We start from the raw sequence: 17,430 nt of genomic DNA, 5'->3' as shown, positions 1-17,430 counted from the left end.
AAAGAAAAAAAGAAAAAGGCGTGGGGGCAGAAAAAGAAAGAAAAAAGAAAAAGGAAGAGACACTTAATAAAATATGAAAATTGCTGAAGGGAGGAAAGAAGCGGCGGGTGGATGGGAAGATATTAACTCCGGGCACTCCGGGAGATGGCAGCGGATGGGGGCGGGGAGCTGGGGGGGGCGAGGGCGGAGGATTGGGCGAGGGCGGAGGACGGGGGTCGCGGCGGGTGCTGCTGCACTGCACCGGGAGTTCGAGGCTACCGCAGCGCCCGGGCTCCGAGGGGAGAGAGGGCGGGAGCGCGGCGAGGGGAGGGGGCTGGGGGAGGGGAGGAGGGAGGGGGGCAGGCGGGCTGGCTGGGAGGAGTTCGAGGCTACCACCGTGCTCGTCGTCGCTGCTGCAGCCGCTCTCGGGCTCCGAGAAGTGCAGCCCGCCGTTGGTGGACGAGGCACCGCTGCCACCGCCGCCCGCCGGGCTCTTGGCGCTGCCGTTGGCCGATCGGTTCTTCCCCAGTAACTCGGGCCCTTTCTCCATCATGCCGGGCATGGTAGAAGAGGGGAGGGGGAAAGGTGAGGAGAAGAGGTAGGCGTCAGGGTGACGGGGGAGATGGCTTACGAGCGCGGGCGGGAGGGAAAGGAGGAGGAGGAGGAGACGGCGGTGGCGGCGGAGGAGGAGGAGGGTGTTAATATGGAGCCGCCATAACCGCCCCGGTCCGGCAGTAGCGCAGTCGCCTCACAACAACCCGCCCCGGCCCCGCCTCTCTCCCCTCCTCCTCCGCCCGCCGGCCGCCCCGCGCGGTCCCCGGCGCCCCTCTCGGCCGCGCCGCGCTCTACGGCGCCGCTGGTATCACTCCGCCCCGCAGGGAGGTTCCGGCCGCCGGGCGGGGGAGGGCAGGAGGGGCGCCGGGGAAGAGGGGGAGGGGAGGGGAAGCCCCGCTCGCCGACGGACCGGGCAACCCCGACCGAGCGCTAATAAAATCGCCGTAGAGGCGCGGCCGCCTCTCGGGCTTCCTTTCTAGGGGGCGCTTCGGCTCGCGGGCGGAGGCGCACGCGAGGCATCCGGACTCTTTGCCCTATCTGGGCGGAAGGAACGCGGCCGGCCTGAGAAAGGGCCTGGTGAGACCCTAGGCGCCCGAGTTATGAGAGCGGCCCCCCTTTTTTCTGGAGGGTTGTGCGGCGCGATGTCAGGACAGGCCTCGGCAGGAGCGCGGCCCTCTTGAGATGCTGCGGAGGACCGGCTGCCCAGTTTCATGGCTTCTCCAACAGCGTCGAGCTAGGGTCGTGCGCTTGCCCGCGGTGGAGTCGGGCGGAGTAACAGGGCGGTCTTCGGGTCCCGAGGCCCAGGTGGCCGGAGAAGTAGGCTCGATCCTAACCATCCAGACGCTGCAGTTTTGTTTCTGATCCTCAGAACTGGGGCCTGATTCCCTGGAGAGACTGAGGCTTCCGAGATGAGTTTCCAGTGCCGAGCAATACAGCTGTATATTGCTAAAAGGTGGTTGTTTTTGTTGGGTTTTTTTGGTAACCTTTCTCCTCCGTTTTCCTTCTCTTACCTTTTTTTTTTTGGTCTTTGCTATTTCATTAGGGGAGTGGGTGCTGTCAGTTGTTAAATAAAATTAGGACAGGGTCCTTGCTCTGTTGGCGCTTTCTCAATGCGCTGACCTGCGGTCGAGCCTTGGAGGAGAACTCTGGAGAGGGCGGAGGCCCGGAGTGGAGGTGAGGCCAGAGCTGCAGTCTGGCAGGGTTTCCAGCCTGGCAGGCGATGCGCTCTGTAATGCTTTCCTGAATTTCATTAGGCAGGAGTAGGAACTGCATTTTTCGTTCACCAGATTTGAGGACGTCTGCTCTGCGCCAGGCTGCCTGGCATTGGGAGCTACTTAGGATTTTCTTCTTTTTTAATTTTTTGGGGGTTTTGGTTTTTTTTAATTTTGCTCACCAGTAAGTAGAAGTGAGGACTTGTTGTGAACATCTAGTATGCAGATGTATGCAGAGTGGTATTTGAGGTCCACAGTAAGGTATTCTTCAAACACTTAAAAATAAAGATTGTCCTGGAAGATTTCTATAGTAGGTCAATGCAGAATGGATCGAACCAAAAATAAGCCTCTCTGGCCAGAAAATAGTTCACTGAAAGAAACAACATCCCTAAAGCAGGAATGTCTAAATCAGGAATTGAGCCAAGAAAAGCCTGGGAAGTAAGTATTTGACAGCGTCTCAGTCTAAAGGGGAAGGTCTCCTGAGCAGGTACAAAACCTATCTGGTTCTGGTAGTGGAGGTAATTTCATCTCTATCAAAACCTGATATGATGTCATTAAATATTTGAATCATAAAACTAAACCTTTTATTCCTTACCAAATACAGTTCTGAATATTATTTTAATTCCCATATAATTTTTCTACAAGGAATGTCTTCGCCGAATGAAATGAATAGTCGTTTCCCTTGACAGTTATATTTTTCATTGTGAATTAACACATTGGTATTTTGGTTTTCATACACAAGTTCTAATGATCATGATTCAGCATCTCTGGTCATGTAACACAAAGGCCAGACCCAGAACTGAGTGAATTCACAAAGATAAATGTCACCCTGAGGCTGCTTGGCCAGCCAGCTTTCTGACACCCCAACTTTGCAACACCTTCCAGCAACTTTTCTACAGAAAGGAATTTTCATGTATAGATCAGGACCAAAACATTGTGAAAGTTTGGGGACTTCTGTAACTTTTATTTATTAGTAAAACCCTTAAAGTGAGAAGATTTCACGATTTTCTTGAGCATAGCAAAGAAGGCAGAGCAGGCCAGACTGCATTCTACTCGGATGAAGAAGGGGTCTTGGGGTATGAAATTTAAAAAAAAAAGGCAGGGAAGCAAGTTTCTGTTTTGCCCCTGAAGAAAAGGGTTCTGAAGAATAATAATAGGCCTCAAAATGGTATCCCAACAGTGAACAAGGAGAGTATAGAAAGAGAAAAGTTTTAAGAAAATTTGGGGGATGTCTGTAAGGGATTAGAGGAAGAAAAGAATCTGGACAAGGAAGAAGCAAGCATTAAAAAGGGTTAATAATATCTAAGGATGCAGTCATGAGGGGTTTAAGAAAAGTCCTTTGGATTTGTTAACTAGAAGGATGTTGATTATTTTGTTTGGCTGCTTTTTTATTGTATTAAAATTTTCTAATATTATTTTCATTATATTTTAAGTTTGGAACAGACAGTACATTTTCATAGTTACAAAATCAAAATGTATAAGAATTTATAATTCACTCTTGTGCTAGCCCTCCCAGCGACTGTAAAAAGGCAAGGTAGAAATATATAAGGGTTAGAAAGAAATATGTAAACCTGTTATTTGGAGAAAGGGTGATAGTCTCTATATAAAATTATAATAATTTATAAACCATTTAGTATTAATAATGAATTTAGCAAGTTGATACAGTCAGTATGTAAAGATCAGTTATATTTTATGTACCAGCACTAAACAATTAGAAAATGAATTTTTAAAAAAGTGATACCATATACAAATGCACCAAAAATATTGAATACCTAGTGTATTCGTTTCCTGTGGCAGCTGTAGCAAATTACCACAAACTTGGTAGCTTAAAATGAATTCATCCTCACACAGTTCTAGAAACCAAAAGTCTGAAATCAAGGTGTCAGCAGGGCCATGCTCCCTCCAGAGGCTTTAGGGGAGAATCTGCTCCTTGCCTTTTCCAGTTTCTGGTGTCTGCTGGCCTTCCTTGGCTTGAGGCCACAATCACTCCAACCTCTGCCTCCATCTTCTCATTGCCTTCTCCTCTGTGTGTGTCTTGAATTTCCCTTTTTCTTTATTATGTAAAGACACTACTGGCATTTATGGCCCATCTGGATAGTCCAGGATTATCTCCTGTCTCAAGATCCTTAATCATATGTGTAAAGATGCTTCTTCCAAATCAGAAAACATTTTACAGTTTCTGGGGATTAAGACCTAATGTCTTTGGGGCACCATCCCACCAATTGCACCTAGGAATAATTTTTTTTTTTTTTTTTTTTTTTGTAGCGGTACGCGGGCCTCTCACTGTTGTGGCCTCGCCAGTTGCGGAGCACAGGCTCCGGATGCGCAGGCTCAGCGGCCATGGCTTACGGGCCCAGCCACTCTGCGGCATGTGGGATCCTCCCGGACCGGGGCACGAACCCGTGTTCCCTGCATCGGCAGGCAGACTCTCAACCACTGCGCCACCAGGGAAGCCCTAGGAATAAATTTTAATGAAAGAGGTACAAGAACTCTGTACTGAAAATTGTGTTATTGAGAGAAATTAGAGAAGACCCAAGTAGCTGGACAGATATTCAATGCTCATGGATCAGAAGACTTAATATTGTAAAAATGTCAGTTCTCCCAAATGATCTATAGGTTCAGTCTAATCCCTACTAGAATCGCAGCAGATTTTGTGTGTGTGTCTGTGTGTGTCTGTGTAAATTGACAAGCTGACCGTAAAATGTATATGGAAAGTCAGAAGATCAAGAACAGCCAAGACAATCTGGAAGAACAAAGTTAGGGGATTTATACTACCAGATGTTAGAAAGTAGACCAATGGACCTGAATAGGGTTCCCAAACAGATGCTTATGTGAACATTTTACTTATGCAAAAGTTGTAAATAGATTGTGGACCTAAATGTAAAAGATAAAATAATAGTGTCTCTAGAAAATACTTACGAATATATATAGCAGCCTATATACATGCTTAGAGGATGGGGTGTCAGACTCTGAGATGAAAGGGAGACTTTATCTCTTGTGTGTTCTGTTCACGGTTGGACTCTTACCATGTGTATGTATTACTGTTCCGAGGAAATAAATATTTAAAGAATCACTTAATAGACAAAACACAGGTAAATATAGTTTAAAAAACAATATTAAGACAATGTAACAAAGTAAACAATGTTACAGTTATTAGAAGCTGGGAAGTAGAATGGAAGAGGAAAGATGGAAAGGCGATAGGGGTTTTATCCTCATTTTACAAAAGGAAAAAAATTTAAGCATGGTGATGATTGTGGGCTACACCTTGATTCGCCAACTACAATAGGCACACAGGAAGGACCTCCACAGAGGCCCTGTTTTATTCATTTCCAGGTTCATAGTGAGTGTCTTTATGACACCACTTTTGCTGAAGAGTTTATTGATTTGCTCTTTGGTTCTCCTTTATTTTTACTTTAGCAGTGCCTGTTTTGGAATAAGTTTAACTCCAAGACAGAGTCAGGCAGCATGGCCAGGAGACTACCCACCACTAAGCCACTTATGTTGGACCAGGTCTGGTGGGGACAGTCCACACATGTTTTCAACAGGAAGGAGGAGCTGTGTGGTTTTGTTTTGTTTTTTAGAGCCCCTGATCCCCAGGTGGGGTGGGGTGGGGGGAAATCATACCTTAAGAGCTGAAAGAAACTTCAGAGTTCTGGTAACCCACTTTCTCTTCACCCCCTGGAATATTTACCGTTTCTGAAGCTAGTCTTACAGCCTCCATTTAAACAGATACAGAGATAGGTAACTGCATCACAAAGTAGATCATTTCATTTTTTTAAAGATGTCTAGGTCTTAGAAAATATCTCTTTTTTTTTTTTTTTGGCACTCAAAGCTCAACTACATATAAGAGAAACCCCAAATAACAGTGTCAAACAAAATGAAAATTTATTTCTTTTCATGTAAAAGGGATCCAGAAGTTGAAACTCCTTGGCTGAAATGACAACTGCCATGAAGGTGTCAGGCACCCAGGCTTCTTCTCTCTTACCCCTCCTCCATTCCTGGAGTGTCACTTTTGCCCTTATGATCCAAAGTGGCTGCTAGAGGGCAGTCATCACGATCACACTCCTCACAAGAGGATAGAGGAAGAAATGCAGGAGGGCACACCCCTTCTCTTTAAGGAGATTTTCTGGAAGTACCATATACCATTTATGCTGATATATCAATGTTCAGAACTTAGTCACATGGCCCACTAACCTCAAAGGAGGCTGGGAAATGTCAAAGTGGTCTGCTAAGAATCAAGGCTCTGTGGCTAAGGATGAAGGGAAAAATGAGTACTGAAAGGCAGCTAGCAAGCTTTGTCACATGGGTCCTTTAAATATTTGAAAACAGCAATCATGTCCCACTTCAGCTTCTCTTTTAGGGTAAACATCATCATTCTCTTTGACAAATCGACAGTGATACTGTTTTCAGACCCTTCACCTCTTCAGCTGTCCTATTAACATGCTCTAGTTTGTGTTGAGTACTTAGAATAAGACACCCCCCACGACAGTGTGAGATCTAATTGCTACAAAATCAATTTCAAATATTTTGACCCCTTTTCTTTGCACCATATTTTTATTAATCCATCCTAAAATTAGCTTTCTTGGCAACAACTGCACATGGTTACTAAATCTAGAATCAACTGCATCCTCCAGGCTTTTACATTTGTTAGTGTTTTGCCTGGTCTCTTCCCACTTAGACTCCAGTAGATTTTTTATTTTCCTTTTTTCCCCCCCACTCCCCTCCCTCCTCAGTAAATGAGTTTAAATGTATTGCCATTTAATTTCACCTGGCTTGTTTTAGCTTACCTGAAACTTTTGAGAACTTTTTGAATTCTGACTTTCTTACCCAACATACTAAATGACTTGGCTGTGGGCATTTCTACCTGTGATAAATGAAATTTATCTTTAAGGTCAGGAACAGTGACTTAATTTATATTCTCAGCATTGGGTACAATGCCTATGCATAGTAGATGTTTGTTTAAGGAATGAATTACGCAGTTAGACATAAAGAGCATTTTCTGGAAGAATTTTTTTTTAAGTTCTGGAATTGTTTGTGAAAGAAGACTATGAAATCTTCCTGTCTTTAAAAATAATATAGACTTTTATCTGGGAGAATTATATTTAAATGTGTATACAGTCTTTTAAAAGTAGGCAGGTGACTTAAACAATTTTGCTAAACTTCTAAATCATACAAATATGATTTTATAATGATTTGTTTGGCTAAATTTTTTAAAAAAAGAAAGAGAAAGACTAGACAGTGAAAAGTTTAAAGTTTACATTTTAATTCTGCCCCTGATACAGAATATACCAACTCATTCATTTCTTTCCCTTGGTTTCACAAATTATAAAAGAGAATTCACAAATCAATTTTTCTTGCTTAAAAAAGGTGTTTGCAAGAATATTCATTAGGGACTTCCCTGGTGGTGCAGTGGTTAAGAATCCGCCTGCCAATGCAGGGGACATGGGTTCTAGCCCTGGTCTGGGAAGATCTCACATGCCGCGAAGCAACTAAGCATGCAAGCCACAACTACTGAGCCCATGTGCCACAACTATGAAAGCCCTCGCGCCTACAGCCTGTGCTCTGCAAAAAGAGAAGCTACTGCAGCGAAGAGTAGCCCCTGCTTGCCACAACTAGAGAAAGCCCACGTGCAGCAATGAAGACCCAACACAGCCAAATATATATATATATATTTTCATTAAAACCAGTCTATAGGGAACTATAGAATCCAAATTGTGAGGTAATCTGAAGATCCAGGGATAAGATTAGATGTGTCAACCTCTGAAACGAATACAAACTAACATTAAATTGACTTTTGAAAGTAACTTGAAAATGTTTCAGAAACATGCTGCTCATGAGATTAGGGGCTCCTAAAATAAATTCTGGGAGATTGGAGATAGTAATCTAAATATAATGTATAGAATAATCTATAAATTTGGCACTTAGACATTGACAAAAACACAGTCATTGGCACATAGTAAATATTCAGATGTTAATTATTATTAAATATAGAGATTAGAAGTAAAATCAAAGCTTCTCCAGAACTGACCAAGGAGATGGCACCCCAAATATATACAATGGTCTCTTTTTTGGATAGAAATATTCCTAGAGATAACTATACAAAGAAAGGTTCCCTAAAGAATCTCAATTTATTAGGATATAAACAGGATTTTTAAAAAGTAACTGTTAAAAAGTCCCCCTTTCCCTCTGGATACAGGGTTTCTTAGCTACATCTTGATCTAATTCCATTACTTTTGGTTATCAGAGTAATGCGGTTCTATTTAACATAGGCCAAATTTGTGGGGTTTGCAGTGGGTATGGGACCCTCCCCCCTGTCATCCCCCAGCCCTTTGAAGTGGGTCCAGGGAAGAAGAAGAATGGAGGCAGGTTGTCTTCTTACTTCACTATTCTTAGGGTGGTAACCTTCACTCTGTCATTACTGCTGCTTCTCTAACACTTGCTGGTTATGGCAGTTCCAAATTCTGGGGGTGTTTTTGTTGGTCTTCAAAAGGCCTTTCCCGGGGTAGGGGGCTGGGGGCGGGGTTGGGATGAACTGGGAGATTGGGGTTGACATATATACACTAATATGTATAAAATAGATAACTAATAAGAACCTGCTGTATAAAAACTAAATAAATAAAATTCAAAAATAAAATTCAAAAATAAAAAACAAAGTAAATCCCCCTCTGCCTCAAAAAAGGCCTTTACCTCCTCCACTGTCCCTCAGCCCTTACTGTGGGTGACTCACCTTACTGGTCTGTAACCCTCACCTGGTGGGCAGCCCTCTTAAATGGAGTACTGAAAGCATGGTAAATATAAAATTTATAGTAATGGGAGTTATTAATTGAGACAGTTATTAGAAATTATTACTTCTCATTACTTCTGAGCCATGAATTGCATTTTGAAACTAAAGTGTTTTAATTATAAGATATTTAAGCCTCTGTGAAGCATCCAACATTTTATAGTTTGAGATGTAATGATAATGGGTAGGATGAATTAAATTGTGAAGAAAACTCCTACCTTTGTTTCCAACATTTAATTTTATATATGATTTAAGCTAAGAATACTGCAAGGAGATGGATTATAAACAGAATGAATATATGCCAGTGTGAAAACCAGGACTTAATACTATTAATAAATACTATTGTATTAGAACTTGAGAAAAGCTTCTCTACGAAGAAGCAACAGGAAACAGTCAATTTTAGGGACCTCAGCATATAAAATAAAGGCTTGTTGCTATGATGTCTCTGTCTCTTTCTGCCTCCCCACACAGACACCCCTCATTTCTCATCTCTCAGCTCTATTCTCTCTCTGTTTACCTTCATTCTTTATTACTGCAAGCAGCCACTCCCAGACAGGAACTTCCTTTAAGCTCATTAAATAGCAAGGAGTGCAGGAGAAACATGGTATTTTTCTAGACCAGTGGCTTTCAAACCTTTTGTTACCCACTGCAATACATATTATATTGTCAACCCAATACAGACATATAAATGTGTATCAGTCAGCTATTTGTTTGTAATAAAACAGCCAGAACATCTTAGGGATATACAAGAGCAAGCATTTCTTTCACTCAGTTGTGTGTTGGTTAGGGTCAGCTGATCTATGCTGGACTCAGCTGGGTGTCACGGCTGATCTTGGCAGGGCTTGCTCATGGGTCTGTGGGTTGGTGGGTGGTTAGCTGATATAAACTGATCCTGGCTGGTGGGGTCTAGCTTGGGTGGTTCTGCCCCATGTGTCTCTCATCCTATTATTGATTCTCGTGGACTAGCCTGAGCATATTTTTCTTATGGAAATGGCAGAGGTGCAAAATAGTAAGCCCAGTTGCACAAATATTCTTCAAACCTTTGATCATGTGACATCTAACATTCCACTGGCTAGAGCAAGCCAATGGCAAGCCCTAAGTCAAGGACAGAAAAGTATACTCACGGAGATAAGGGGAATGAATATTTTTAAACAATAACCTATCAAAAATGTATAAATATAACTGAATCAAAAGTTCCATAAAACAATTCTTAGCAAGTAGTTTGGGTCAAGATCTGTAGTTTGAAAAACAGTTTTCTAGAGGCATGTTGATTCAAACATACGTGATCTATGTCTTAGAAGTGTAATCTGAACACCAAACTGAGTTAATTCTGACAATTCTCTCTCCAGCCTCACTTGACTGGGGTAGGATGTTGGTGTGGGGATATAGTGAGATTTGCATTCTTGTCACTCCAATCAGTATTACTCGATGTGTAGTCCACAAACAAGCTAGTCCACTGACGGGTGCCAGCCCACAAACTGTTCATTACTAGACCGTAACCATAGTGAGGTAAGGTTCCAGAATATAAACGAACACACTGTTTATTTCATTGAGAAAAATCTTACTTAAAAAAAAAAAGAAAGTCCTCTGAATGAAACTGCGTGCTTATTGGTGTAGTTGCTTTACACTTTCATGAAACTTCCTTATCTCAACCTCTGATCAGTAACAAACAGTTCACAGACCAGCATTACCCAAGGAAGACCCAGAATCTTCTAAACAGGAATCTCCATGAAATAGTTATCTTGTGTATCTGAGACAAAGAAGGGATGTTTTGGAAAAGTAGATTCTTAAGCGTTTCATAAATATTGTAGGGGAAGAAACCAGTAATGAGAAAGGAGCTGAAGAAACAAGAGCAGAGAGAGATTAACTGATGGAGCAAAACTTTGAAGAATGAAGGAGCGACAAGGACAAGGTGGTCTTGACCAAGAGGCAGTACACCTCATCCTCCTAAAAAGGAGATACTTGTAGGTAAGTCTGTAGGAGAGGGTGCTGGACATTTGGGGTATTTCATGCCTGAAGGTATCATTCTTGTCTATGAATTAAGGGTCAAGATCATCTGCTGAGATGGCATCTTGTTACTGCCGTTTTGGAATTGGGGGGATTTGAATTAAACTCAATTGATTTAAAATCCTAGTAAGGATTTTGTTCCACTTTATTCTATTTACTTTATAAACATTCAGTTTCCTATTTAACCTAAAGGGTTTTTTTTCTCACAACCTGTGCATTTTAAATAAATTTTTTTTTTCCACATCAGAAACTGCTTTTTATACATTTTGTACAAGGACCACTTTGGAACCAAGCATGTTTCCTCCAGTTGGTTTCAATGAATGGCAATGCCACATCACATGCTACACTAGCTCAGGATGAGAATTTTCTAATAAACTTTTTCTGATACTTTTTCTCCTTCCTTTCATATCACCCAAAGATCCACCCCAATCTGAAGGAAGAGAAGGGCTGGATGAGCCCTAAGTTTCTTGGGGGAAATCCAAGTTGATATGTCCCCTCTTTGCAAGGGGATGGGGCAGGGAGAGCGAGTTCTAGCCCCCAAAGAAAGGACTAACAATCAGTAAACATGCTGCTCCATCCTTCTTATGAGGCCCGCCTGCCCTTGAAAGGGAAGTATACGCTTAACCCACAGGTGTTCTGCAACATGGAGGTGGCTCACGCCGTTTCTTGCAACAGAGTGCGCTGTGTTCCTCCCAGCTCCTGCGCCCACCCCTTACCACCAGCGGTAGTGGGCCCGCGCGCGGTTAGCCTCGGCCGTCTTGTGCGTGTCGTGCTTTCTGTTTACCACAGGGCCCCGCTTGTGAAAAGCCTCCAGCAGCTCCCGAGACAGCTTCTCCGGCATCAGCATCCGCCGGAGCTTCATTCTCCCTACATGCAGTAATCATCCACTTCATGGCCAGGAAGTGGCGACGCTGGTCGGCTAGCGGCACAGGGACCTGATAGAAATGGCCACCCTTGAGCATGGGTACCAGCCCAATCACAGGCTCACAGTTTTTCAGTGCTTGTTGGAAGATGGTGTAAGGGTTGCATTCAGTGGTTGCCTGTTCTTCTGCAGAAGCAGCGTGGTACTTCTCAAACTGCTTCCTTTTCACAGTTTCCAGAGTCTGCGTCATGAGGGATCTGGCCAGTATTTTGTTTCCTCCTTTCATCATCATGTTGGTGAATTTACTGATCACTGGGTCTTCAAACACAGAGCTTGTTTTCGTCGCTGGAGCAGCTTTGATAACCGGAGTCTTCCTGAGCTCCCGCTCATACTTTTCCTCCTCATTCAGCTCGGCCGAGGGCTTGCGGTAATATGCCTTGTCAATCTGGGGGTCCTGGTATTCAGGACCATAGCGGCTCCACCTCACCTGGGTCAGCCCTAGAAGCTGTAGGACAACACTCCGCACGCCCAGCAGCAAGCCCGACCACCCTTGTGCAGCCTTCACCGCGGCGGCAGCCAACTTGGCTGGCCAATAAATTTCTTTTCCTCAATATTTTGTTATGAGAATCATCAAACACAGAAATGTAGAAAGAATTATACAGGGAGAATTAACTTACCTACCACCTGGATTCTACAATTTATTTTTATGTTATGTCAATCTCAGTTTGAGGCCAATTTGGAAATGGGGTTTCCCTGGTGGCGCAGTGGTTGAGAGTCCGCCTGCCGATGCAGGGGACATGGGTTCGTGCCCTGGTCCGGGAAGATCCCACATGCCACGGAGCGGCTGGGCCCGTGAGCCATGGCCGCTGAGCCTGCGCATCCGGAGCCTGTGCTCTGCAACGGGAGAGGCCACAACAGTGAGAGGCCCGCGTACTGCCAAACAAACAAACAAACAAACAAAAAAATTCGGAAATGGAATGGTTATTTTGTTTACCGAAGTTAGTAAATACTAGTGAAGACTTTGGGAAAGGAATCATTTCTAATTCAACAGGTCAAGTATGAATGTTCTTGGCTTCTGTTTTGATCAGGGTTCTTCAGAGAAGGTGGATCTACCTATCATCTATCTATCTATCTACCCATCTATCTATCATATGTATATTGGCTCCTGTGATTATGGAGGCTGGAAAGTCCCAAGATCTGCAGGGTGAGTTGGCAAGCTGGAGACCCAGGAGGGCAGACGGTGTAGTGCTAGTCCAAAGAGCCAATGATTCAGCTCAAGTCTGAAGGCAGGAAAAATGCTGATGTGCCAGTTCAAAGGCCATCAAACAGTAGGAATTCTCTCACTTGGAAGAGATTCAGCGTTTTTGTTCTATTCAGGTCTTTAACTGATTGGATGAGACCCACCCACATTGGAGAGAGCAATCTGCTCTACTCAGGCTAAGGATTTAAGTGTTAATCTCATCCAAAAACACCTTCACAGAAACACCCAAAATAATGTTTGACCAAGTATCTGGGCACCCCGTGGACCAGTCAAGTTGACACATGAAATTAACCATCACAGCCTCTTTATGCTGTGTATACTTAGGAGAACAGTATTCATCCCCAACCTACCTCTCAGGTTGCTCCTTCCCCACCCTCCCAGAGGAAAAATCATTGTCACACTCTTGTTTCTGGAAGATATGGCATATTTACTTTGTAAGTTTTGTGAACCCCCCACTGAATATCCTTAGGGGTTTAACACCTCACTGTGAATAATACTATTTTAAACAAGTCTTATGTAATTGTATATTTTTTTTCTCTACAAACACATATAAAACTATTTTCAATTTCTGTGGAATGGAATAAAATATAAATATACATGCAATTATTTTAACCAACCAAATGTTTTAAATTTTTAACTATTATAAAGCAAGAGCTGTGTTTTAAGGTGTTAAGTTGTTAGGTTTTCAGACTAACTCAGTCTTCATATTTTTCTTCCTATTTATTAATAAACCAGAAATGGCTTTCCTGGTTCTTAACTTTTTTTCTACTTTTTCACAATTTCTTAGTTTGAAGGGGCAAGTAAGTCACAAACTACATTCAGTGAATCTAGAGTCTTTAAAATTCATTTCTTCATTATTCCACAAACATTTATCCATCATAATTTTGAGCTTCTGCTGTACAATGAAGTGAATCAACTACATGTATACCTATATCCCCTCCCTCTTGGACCTTCCTCCCACCCCCCCATCCCACCCATCTAGGTCACCAGAGAGCACGGAGCTGAGCTCCCTGTGCTATATGGTAGGTTCCCACTAGCTATCTATTTTACACATGGTAGTGTATTTATGTCAAACTTCATCTCCCAATTAGTCCCACCCACCCCTTTCCCCCCAGGTCCACATGTCCATTCCCTACGTCTACATCTCTATTCCTGCCCTACAAACAGGTTCATCTGTACCATTTTTCTAAATTCCACATATACACATTAATATATGATATTTGTTTTTCTCTTTCTGACTTACTTCACTCTGTTTGACAGACTCTAGGCCCATCCACATCTCCACAAATGACCCAGTTTTGTTCCTTTTCATGGCTGAGTAATATTCCATTGCATATATGTACGGCATCTTCTTTATCCATTCATCTATCGTTGGACATTTAGGTTGTTTTCATGTCCTGGCTATTGTAAATAGTCCTGCAATGAACATTGGGGTACATGTGTCCTTTTGAATTATGGTTTTCTCAGGGTATATGCCCAGAAGTGGGATTGCTGGGTCATTATGGTAGTTCTATTTTTAGTTTTTTAAGGAAACTCCATACTGTTCTCCATAGTGGCTGTATCAATTTACATTCCCACGAACAGTGCAAAAGGGTTCACTTTTCTCCACACCCTCTCCAGCGTTTATTGTTTGTAGATTTTTTTTGATGATGGCCATTCTGACCAATGTGAGGTGTTACCTCATTGTAGTTTTGATTTGCATTTCATGTGCCTCTTGGCCACCTCTATGTCTTCTTTGTGAAATGTCTATTTAGGTCTTCTGCCCATTTTTTAATTGGGTTGTGTGTTTTTTTGATATTGAGCTCCATGAGCTGTTTGTATATTTTAGAGATTAACCCTTTGTCTGTTGCTTCATTTGCAAATATTTTCTCCCATTCTGAGGGTTGTCTTTTCATCTTATTTATGGTTTCCTTTGCTGTGCAAAAGCTTTTAAGTTTTATTAGTTCCCATTTGTTTATTTTTGTTTTTATTTTCATTACTCTAGGATGTGGTTCAAAAAAGATATTGCTGTGGTTTATGTCAAAGAGTGTTTTTCCTGTCCGGGCTTACATTTAGGTCTTTAATCCATTTGGAGTTTATTTTTGTGCATGGTGTTAGGGAGTGTTCTAATTTCATTCTTTTACACGTAGCTGTCCAGTTTTCCCAGCACCACTTATTGAAGAGGCTGTCTTTTCTCCATTGTATGTTCTTGCCTCCTTTGTTATAAATTAGGTGACCATATGTGTGTGGGTTTATCTCTGGGCTTTCTATCCTGTACCATTGATCTATATTTCTGTTTTTGTGCCAGTACCATACTGTCTAGATTACTGTAGCTTTGTAGTATAGTCTGAAGTCAGGGAGCTTGATTCCTCCAACTCTGTCTTTCTTTCTCAAGATTGCTTTGTAGACCTGGTCTCTAGTGATGGAGCCTGTGAGTGCACAAGGACGTTAAATACAGGGCTGAGGGCCACACTAGGATGAGCTTCAGTAACTATGGAAACATGGAGGGGGGATCCTATAAGACTTTCTGTAGGACCTGATGTCTGAATTGAGTCCTGAAGAACAAGCAGTAGACAGCCAGATGGAATAAATAGAAGGGAGTATTGGGCAAGAGAGGAACAGCATGTGCAAAGGCCCAGGACCTCCATCTTTGGGTTATTCTAGTCCATCTTTTCTGTGTTTTTAATCTCTCTCTTTCCATTTGGCCCCTTTTCCATGTCTTATAAACATGTTAATGTTTCTTATATTCAAAAGCAATGCAAAAAATAATCCCTTCCTCAACATTGTGTCCTCCTCAGGCTACTGTTCTGTCTTCCTCTTTCTCAATGTAGGCATGCTCCTTGAAGGAATATAGGACCTACCTCAAGTCCCTTACCTCCCGTTCCATCTTTAACCTGAGGACACAGGAGACCTTCATGGAAAAGAGGGGAGGGTTACAAGTAAAAGAACAAATGGTAATTCTGGAAGGTGAAGGATAATGGGAAGACAAGACTTCACCCTGTATGTGTTCAAATGAAAGTTCTGAGAACTTTGGTAATGAACAAAGAAGAAAGACTTTTGAATAACTTTCCAGATGTGTTCCAGGCAATTGTGATAAAGAAAGGGGATTTTGTTGAAGTTTTAAGTAAGTTTTCTCCTTGGGGATTTTCTTCTGAGGGTATAGTAAAGATCTGAATTTCTATTTTAATTACTTCAGGTTGCTGGATTTGTGATTCTTTTAATGCTAGAACTGAACCGCACATCTGCCTTGTATTATGTGGATTACATTTCACTTTTAAGCTAGTAAATGCAATATTGGTTTTTGGGGGTTTTTTTTCGTTACATGGGCCTCTCACTGCTGTGGCCTTTCCCGTTGCGGAGCACAGGCTCCGGACGCGCAGGCCCAGCGGCCACGGCTCACGGGCCCAGCCGCTCCACGGCATGTGGGATCCTCCTGGACTGGGGCACGAACCCATGTCCCCTGCATCGGCAGGCGGACTCTCAACCACTGTGCCACCAGGGAAGCCCCAATATTGGTTTTTAAAAAATTTTTTAGTGTTTCATATACTATGATATTTTAAGGTACCAGAAGATCAGTATTTTTTGTTGGAATAAAACCATTATTCTAAAAATGTCTGAAATTTGAATCATTTACATATTAAACTGGATTACAGTTTCTAATCAAACTGTTTCACTTATTTAGATAAAATTCTTCACTGCCTCCATAATTCTTAAGAGGAAGAATTAATGACAATTGAAAGGAAAATCTCCTATTGGAAGAATAATACTTATTTGTGTTCCAGGAACTTCTGAACAAATAGAATATGAAAATGCCAGTATTGAAACTAAGGCAAGAAACTCTCTGCATGGAATCCCGCCATGAAACTGAAGAAGCCAAAAGAGAACTGTAATATCTCTTTTGAAAGAATTAGAACAACAGCTTGCTGTCAACAAAAAGGTCACAACCCATGGAAAAGATAGCTATTAAAAATATGTCATCAAAGTCAACAAGAGATAGACAGAGACAGAGATCTTTGGAGATGGAGTAAAAAGAAAATATATGGAGTTAGCTAATAACCAATATGTCCTCTTCCAACTAGTGTAGAATTAGAAAGAGCTTTCTCAGCAACTGGAAAAATGTGCACAAAAATAAGTTCACTGTCTAATAAAAACCAATTGACACTTAAAGAAACATCTTTCTTTAAAAAAAGATATATTTCATCTTATATTTTTCATGATTAATTACATTTTCTTTATTTCATGTAGTGTGTATATTAGTTTGTAACACTTTATTTTACCGGCCAACAACTGATATTGGTAATGATTTATATTTAATGTTTAAATTTTTGTAATTTTTCATTTTACTTAATGTATGATTTTAAAATTTAAACTGCATTAAATACCTAGTATTACACTTTAATTTTATGAATTAAAAAGCTTCAAAAACGAAATACTAGTATATTAGTTATTATTTGAATCAAGTATCCCAATTCTGCAATTATTCATGTTCTCTGGTATTGCAATGATTTTTTTTTTTTTTTTTGCGGTACGCGGGCTTCTCACTGCTGTGGCCTCTCCTGTTGCGGAGCACAGGCTCCGGACGCGCAGGCTCAGCGGCCATGGCTCACCGGCCCAGCCTCTCCGCGGCATGTGGGATCTTCCCAGACCGGGGCACAAACCCGTGTCCCCTGCATCGGCAGGCGGACTCTCAACCACTGCGCCACCAGGGAAGCCCTGCAATGATTTTTTTAAAGATGAAGTTCTCTCATAAGATCATCTCTGATTCCACCCCAGGGAAACTATGGGTTTTACTCCC

General features: G+C 42.2%; 1 protein-coding gene, 1 long non-coding RNA gene and 1 pseudogene across 5 annotated transcripts in view; 1 reads left to right on the top strand and 2 right to left on the bottom strand.

The window, feature by feature from the left end:
- Positions 1–710, bottom strand: part of RCOR3 (REST corepressor 3) — a 50,321-nt gene extending 49,611 nt beyond the window's left edge. Inside the window, exon 1 of one of the 3 annotated variants that reach the window (XM_022593455.2) lies at positions 376–710. In XM_022593455.2, coding sequence (XP_022449163.1) covers positions 376–541 — 166 coding nt within the window. In that variant the 5' untranslated portion in view covers positions 542–710. Of the gene's footprint in view, positions 1–372 lie in introns of all 3 variants that reach the window. The other 2 variants (XM_022593457.2, XM_022593454.3) reach the window with 2 other exon arrangements.
- On the top strand, positions 29–17,129 carry LOC149750494 (uncharacterized). 2 transcript variants are annotated; one of them, XR_016392780.1, is made up of 4 exons: positions 29–1,486; positions 4,011–4,225; positions 10,338–10,494; positions 15,467–17,129. It is a non-coding gene; the product is annotated as an uncharacterized LOC149750494 (long non-coding RNA). The 2 variants fall into 2 exon arrangements; XR_016392781.1 differs by having other exon boundaries at positions 31–1,486; positions 16,418–17,121.
- LOC115803092 (small ribosomal subunit protein uS7m pseudogene) lies at positions 10,986–13,049 on the bottom strand (annotated as a pseudogene).
- Positions 17,130–17,430: the final 301 nt, after the last annotated feature.

Source organism: Delphinapterus leucas, chromosome 1 (assembly GCF_059928025.1).
Source record: "Delphinapterus leucas isolate spDelLeu-1000000601 "Yukka" chromosome 1, BTC_Dleu_Yukka2, whole genome shotgun sequence".
Taxonomy (NCBI): Eukaryota; Metazoa; Chordata; class Mammalia; order Artiodactyla; family Monodontidae; genus Delphinapterus; species Delphinapterus leucas.
The sequence above is the reverse complement of the archived record's forward strand: the minus strand, read 5'-3'. Positions and strand labels throughout refer to the sequence as shown.